The 7,860-nt window shown below is 31.4% G+C and overlaps 1 protein-coding gene across 1 annotated transcript in view; it reads left to right on the top strand.

Moving 5' to 3' along the window:
* The window catches only part of LOC106678782 (esterase FE4), a 33,158-nt gene that overhangs the window by 21,702 nt on the left and 3,596 nt on the right, over positions 1 to 7,860 (top strand). Inside the window, exons 8-9 of the mRNA XM_014417531.3 lie at positions 2,813 to 2,960; positions 3,038 to 3,164. Of these exons, the coding sequence (XP_014273017.1) occupies positions 2,813 to 2,960; positions 3,038 to 3,164 (275 nt within the window). The remainder of the gene's footprint in view (positions 1 to 2,812; positions 2,961 to 3,037; positions 3,165 to 7,860) is intronic.

The raw sequence follows: 7,860 nt of genomic DNA, 5'->3' as shown, positions 1-7,860 counted from the left end.
CTACTACTACTACTACTACTACTACTACTACTACTACTACTACTACTACTACTACTACTACTACTACTACTACTACTACTACTACTACTACTACTCCGGCGAATATAAACGTAATGAACTATTTTATGGCACATTTAACTAGCTTTAAGTTTAGTGCTATTTGACATCTCTGGGTTGGACATTTCCCACAATAAATTCTCCAACTTCTGACTTTTCGTATATATTTCATGAAATGTTTGCTATATTCCGGGAACAATTAAACATTAACAGCTTTACTAGGGCTCATATTTTAGAAAATTTACTCTGCTTTATTCACTACAAACAATTAGTATACACTATGATAATCAGACCAATTTGGACATATGGAATTGAGTTCTGGGGATCTACCAAGCCATCAAATTCCTCCCCCATCAAATCGTTATATTCCAAAATCCTACGTAAAATCCTTGATGCTCCTTATTACAATACAAATAAACTCATCCACAAAGACCATAACATCCCATTCATTGCAGATTTGGCCCAAAACAGATATGCATCTTTTCATTCCAAATTCCTTATCCATCCTAACCCATTAGTTCTTAATCTTTCATCCTTAACAGTCCCTGATAACTCTCCGAGGCGTCTGAAAAGAAGATTGCAACGGGACCTACTAATTTAAGTTAATGCTTGAAGTACCGCCAATGGGTGGTTCCTTCCCAAGATTTTCAAGTGTAAATGAAACATACAACATAATTACTTATTGTATTTTATTATTTGTACAGTTGTAAATGACATTAAATAAAAAAAAAAAAATTGTTTTATTTTTTTCTAATAAGATATAATAACGTGGGGCGAAACGTTGGCTCAATAAAATAGTATAATTATCTACTATTTGAGTTGTTTTTTTTACCGCACCAGGACCATATTCCATTCATCTATACAAACGGTCAATCAATAATCTTCCAATATTTACTTATTGTATTGATTACTTGTACAGTTGTAAATCACATTAAATTAAAAAAATTATGTTCTATGGGGTTTTCTAATGTTGTGGGTAGTTTTAAAGATTAGAGCATAGAATGAAAAAATAATTTTTTTTTAACGATATAAAACAGCCATTATTTTTCATTTATTCATTTTCCGTAAATATAATTACGAACTGATGCCTGTCAGCACTCAAATAAAAGCTGGTTAATGTACTATTAAGCAGTTTATAACATTTATCTTCGTAGGAGTAGTAGTTTTTTTATATTTTCCCAAATGTTGATTTTTAGTTGTTTGAAAAAAACAAAAACACACGAAAAGAACTACTATTAAGAAGATAAACGTCATATACATGCATTTAAATAGGTTTAATTTAGGTGCTAATAGATATCAGTATGTATGTACGTATAAAGATACCTCAGGAGGTATAGATTTCTCAAAATTAATTCACTAACTACTAACTTTTCGTTATGAAATGTTGATTTTCAGAAACTGTTTATTGAGAACTTTTGAATGTAAACAGGTCTGATCGGGCTCATAATTTAGAAAATTTACTCTACTTTAAATGTTGTTCTATGAGGTTTTCTTGTCTTGGTAGTTTTAAGGATATAGAGCTCCGGATGAAAAATTATTTTAATTTTAACGATTTGAAACAGAGACCATTTTTTATACCTGGTAGCCTTATCAATTTCACTTGTAACTATAAATAATTTTTATTAAAGTAATAAAAAGTTGTGGTGAAATAACTGACTTTTTTCTCCGCTTGGGCTCTTGTACTATAAAAGATTGATTTCCCTCCAGGAATGTAATGACCATACTTTCTTATAACAGTGCTAATATTTAATAAATGTTTCAAAGCTTAATGGAAAAGTGAAAAAGTAGGATAATTTAACTGAAATTAATGACCTGGCAGAATAGCATCCAAAACGTTTTTTAAATTATTGGATATGAGGTGTAAATCTATATTTAAGATTGTCCTTGAGAATGTCGGAATTGGCCGAAACGTTTAATTTTTAAAGAAATAATAAGCCGATGACAAATGTGTACTCGCTGTTAATAATAAACCTTTAATTGCATCCCAAACTCTCCAATCCCATATCACAGCCATCGAAGGTGTCGTAATTGGAGGATTAAAATAAATTCCAACAAATCCCATCAAATTATCTTTACCTTACGTCGTAAACCTACTGACTGCCCTACAGTATACTTCAATAATGTTGCCCTTACCCCTGTTGAACAAATCCGCTACCTTGGACTTTATCTGGACAAACGACTACCCTGGAAATCTCACACAAGTCTGAAAAGACAAGTAACTTTGTGGCTCCACTAAACCTTCGAATTCCTCTCGTATCTAATCCTTACAATCCAAACTCCTTCGTAAAATCCTAAATGCTCCCTAATTTGTCACAAATAAAATCATCCACAAAGACCTTAATGTTCCATTTGTAACCGATCTAGATCGAACCAGATATCAATCCTTCCATTACAAACTCCCTAACCACTCAAACCCATTAGTTTCTAATCTTGCTTCCTCTTCTATTCCGGAAAATCCCCCGAGGCGTCTGAAAAGAAGATGGCCTCGAGACCTTATATTGTAAAAATGTTTTTAGAGTGCTACCATTGGGTAGTTTCTCTACATGCTTGTACCATACCATTATGATTTCCTCAAATTTACTTGATGTATTTATGTACAGTTATAAATATCAATAAATAAATTTAAAAAAAAAAGAAATAATAAAAAATATTTTGAGATTTAACTTGGATATAAATTATTTTATTTAAACAATAATAACCAGTCTCAAGAAAATGAAAAGATTATAAATAAAATAAAAATAATATAATATTTCAGTTACTCGGCGATAGGTTGTTCAACCATGGTATCGCTAAAGCGGCCAAACTCCACGCTAACCTGTATTCTTCCCCAGTCTACATGTACCGGTTTTCATACATGGGTGCGAACAGCTTCTCTGTAGCCTTCGGAGGTTCAAAGGATTTAGGTAAGAGAACAATCTAGTTCTTATATTCATCGTTTGTTTATTTTCAAGTTCATGAAGTAACTAATCATACATTGCAGGTGTGTGCCACGCAGATGACATGATGTACTTGTTTTCGTTGAAACTACTCAGCTCGCAAGAGACTGAGGCGGATAGACGAGTGTCGAGGGATATGGTGGACTTGTGGGTCTCTTTCGCAGTCAACGGGTAAGCTCTTCTCAATTCAACAAATCGATATGTGTTAAACATAATCGAGATAGAAAAAACAAAGAAGTATACTACTAATTCAATTTTAATGAAAGATATATAATGAATGAAAGGAGTATAACAAACCCACAAACACATTGTTGCTGATGCCAATTACTATATATAAGAGGAGATGATGGTAAGGGGGCGGTAAAGTAAAGGATAAAGGACATCACTTGGATATCTGTCGTCTTCCAAGTCAGTCCTGATGAAGGCTAGAAATTCTGGCTGAAACGTTGGCCATATAATAAATACGTTTTTAAACTTATCTGTGTTCTTCTCTGACCGGACCCCAACCATCTTCTCTTCATATATAGTACAAGAGCTCAAGAGAAGAAAAAAGAAAAAATATCTCAACCCAATTTTTGATTACTAAAAAAAAAAAACTATGTATAATTAATAGTCAAAATTGATGAGTCTGCCAAGTATAGGTAGGCGGATTAAAAAATGTAAAAAAAAAAAATTGATTTTTCATTCGGAGCTCTATATCTTAAAAACTACCAACAGTACTAGAAAAGCTAAGAGAACATTATTTTAAGAAGAGTAAATTTTCCGAAATATTAGCTCTAAAAGAGCTATTTACGTCCTATAGTTCTCGAGATATAGCTTTTTAAAAAGCAAAATTTCTTAAAAATCTACTGAAAGATTAGTAGTTACTTAATTTATTTTGAGAAATCTATATCTCAGGAACTATGTGACGTACAGATGCCTATTATCACTCTAATTAAAGGTAGTTTAATGGACTATGAAGAAGTTTATGACCTTTACCTTTGTAGGAATAGTAGTTTTCATGATATTTGCTAAAATAAATTGATTTATAGTTGTTCGGACAATAAATTTGATTTATGAAAAACTTTATTTCAGAAACCATTGGACGTACTGACGTTTCTTAATGTCTGTCAGCGCTCAAATTAAAGCTAGTTAAATTTACTACAAAATAGTTAATCATATTAATCTTTTTAGGAGTAGTACTTTTTATCATATTTGACAAAATAAACTCAAAATGTTAATTTATAGTTGTACGTATAAAATGTTGGATTTTTGAAAAATTCGGGCAAATGAAAATTTGTCCCAACAACTATAAATCAATTTATTTTAGCAAATTGCATGTAAACTATTACTCCTACGAAGATAAACATCGTAGAATACTTTATAGCTCATTAAACTAGCCTTAATTTGAGTGCTAATAGACTTCTGTACGTCAAATGGTTTTTGAGATATACATTTTTCAAAATAAATTCACTAACTGATCTTTTAGTACGTCCCATACAATATTTTTATGAAATGTTGCTTTTTAAAAAAGCTATATCTCGAAAACTATTTAACGTAAATAACTCTATTAGGGCTCATATTTTAGCAAATTCACTCTTCTTTAAATAATGTTCTCTTAGATTTTCTTGTGTTGTTCCTACTTTTTAAGATATAGAGCACCGAATGAAAAATTATTTTTTTTTATCGCTTTGAAACAGCCGCCATTTTTTATTCCCCCTACCAATACTTGGCAGACTCATCAATTTTGACTATTAATTATACATAATTTTCATTAAAGTAATCAAAAATTAGGGTGAGATAACTGCCTTTTTTCTCCTCTTGTGCTCTTGTACTAATATATTATCCACGGTGAATAATCTTCTCATCATTAGTATATATAACAATTTAACCATCCTTAAAACTTATGCCAACATTCAATTACCAATTCGATTACCTTACGGACTCCTCTCCCTTTGCAAATCAATATTCACAATATTACGGTTACCATGGTAAAATAAAAACGCTGGCTAGATCTGTGTAGACAAGAAGTGTTAGGGTTGTCATGGTGAAAACAAAACACGAGCGATATGTTTTTAAACGAGTGGGTTTTATTTTTTGATGAAGGCGACAGTTTTGATTTTGAACACGTATGTTCAGAGGAGTGGGTTTTAGTTTTGTGAAGGTGACAGTTTGATTTCTGAACACGTTACGATTGTTCAATGTGAAGTGTTATAGTTTAAAGGCCCTCTGTCTTTACTGTTTGAACCGAAATAGCACCATATGAGCGAAATGTCATCTTATATGTTTTGTTTTTCAAAATTATGGTGTTCTACTTCAATGGTCGGTCATTAACACTAGAAGTGGGGATATAGTGCAGTGACGTTTCTTCAGCATGACCTGGATAAGAGAATAATAATGTAAATATAATTATTAAGGTTAAGCATTAAGTTCTGCTGTTCTTTCTCTGTTTTCAACTTATTAATTTACTTATGCTTTTTTGTTGTTCACGGAATATTACGATAATTCAACAGGTGGGTAGGTAACACCCTTAGGTTTTCTGTTATCTTTATGTAAAGGTATTCGCCAGTGGTCATAACTCAACAATTGTTTATATAGTGGTATATTTTAGCTATATTGTGGGCATAATGCTTCGGGGTTTTCGTTATTTCCAAGAAAAAATAACGTAGCGCCTAAGGAGTAATTTATTCTTTATTGTTTAGTCCTTTTTTTTTTTCCTTTTGCGATTATATATTTTTTTTTTCCCTTTAACTCACCCCTTCTCCGCTGACGACGATAAACGATAAACATATAACTATGGATAATTCAAAATTTGAGGTTATAAAAACTATACATAAAATTATCAACAATCTTAAAATTATTCCATATTAATAATTTTGTTTTGCATAAAAATATATAACTATAATTAAAATCATAAATAATCAACGAAATAAGATAGACTAGTGTATAAAAAGCGCGAACAGAGCGTTATTCTCTCTGTCAAGAAAAATAAAATCCTGAAAAATCTCTAGAATCTTAAGCTAATGGCGTACAATGCCATGTAAAGCCAGCTCTAACAGGTAGTCTAGATGGCAGAATCCAGAGATTTGAACGTGAAATCCTGTGTACAATTCTAGGAGCGATATGGGATCAAAGCCTTAACATATGGAGAAGAAGAACTAACAGTGAACTGCTTGCAGAAACTGGTCAGTGAATACCTCATGATATGAAGACAAAGAGACTGATATTAATGGATGGGTGGGAAATATGGCTTGGAGTAATCCATCAGGACGCCTCTACTCAATAATGAACGTCAGTATAGTAGGCAAGAGTCCACGTGGGAAGCCAAAAACCAAATGAATAGGCAGAATCAAAGATGGGAAAGAGCTGCATGGTGGAAACTGAAAAGCACAAGCCCATTATAGGCAGGCGTGGAGAAGGCTAGTTTGGGCGACCAAAGGTCTACAAGGTCTGAAGAGCCAATAGAAAGAAAAAAGAATCTTAGGAACCATAACATTTTTAATATTCACCAAAATAAATTCACAAAATGTTTATTTATAGTTACTCGAAAAAAAGAAGCAATTAACACAAAAAGAACAACTCTTGAAAAGATAAATATTAAAATTAAGAAAAATTAAATGTTTATAATTTAAATTTTAAACTATTCCACACAAATGTCTATATTTAACCTTATTAACAACAAAACCTTACGTTAATAAGGTTAAATTTAGACAATAATGTGTATGGAATAGTTTTAAATTTAAACTATATACATTTATATGACATGGGCAATTAGCCTGCAAGAATCTTTTTAAAAGATATACGACATTAATGATTAAGGTTGTCTCCTTGAGACTGGCCTGAGGGCCGAAACGTAGGAGATGTTTTGAAATAAATAATTGAGAGTAAAAGTGGATCAATTGTTGTTTGTGTTAATAATAAAATAAACCACTCGCAAACAATCAGTATAATAAAGCATTAATTATAAATTACTTTATAGTACATTCAATTAGCTTTAATTTTAGCGCTAATAGACATCTGTACGTCGAATGATTTCTGAGATATAGATTTTATAAAATAATTTCACTAATGATTAATTTTACGTAATTTCGTTAGGAGGTGTAGCTTTTTTTTTTTTTTTTAGAAACTGTATTTCAGGAATTATTGAACATAAACAGTTCTGTTAGGACTCGTATTTTAGCAAATTTACTTCTATTTAATGATATTCTACTAGATTTTCTAATTTTGAAGGTAGTTTTAATAATATGGAACTCCGAATGAAAAATTAATTTATTTTAACGATATTAACAGCCATAATTTTTTATTCTCTCTGACTGATGTTAACAACTTTGACTACTACCAATATACAGTTTTTAATAAAAAATAGGGTGGAAATAATTTCTTTTTTTTCCCAACGGACTCTTGAAGCTTCGGTAGCGATTAGAGTTGAGTAGTGGTGATTCGTGACGGTAGTACTGAAGTGAACTCATTTTACGATATTAATTTCTTGAAGTAACATGTAAACAAAAACAACTTTAAATTAAATCTATTTTATTTCCATTTATCATGCAAAATGTCCTCCAAAAAATTTCGCGATCGTGAGATACGGTGTCTAAAAGATAAAGTCTTATTTAGCTCTCTCTATGACGTCATATCTCGGATACCCAAATACAATTGTTCCCAAAAGACATTTTTAAAATGTTATGGATACTTTTTTACCATTTCGTTGAAGATATCTCTGTAGATATTATATACAAGACATCATTAATAACCAGAAAGAAGAGAGAGACTTGTTAATTTAAACTTTGAATAACTAACAATAAAAGTGATTCAAATTTCTGGGTTTAATAATTACTCCGGCTTTTGATCGAGTCTGGCACCCAGGACTGCTATACAAGATCCGTAAATT

This window comes from Halyomorpha halys, unplaced genomic scaffold (assembly GCF_000696795.3).
Source record: "Halyomorpha halys isolate HHAL.00 unplaced genomic scaffold, Hhal_1.1 Scaffold159.1, whole genome shotgun sequence".
Classification (NCBI taxonomy): Eukaryota; Metazoa; Arthropoda; class Insecta; order Hemiptera; family Pentatomidae; genus Halyomorpha; species Halyomorpha halys.
Note: the sequence above shows the minus strand (reverse complement) of the source record. Positions and strands in the feature narration are given on the sequence as shown.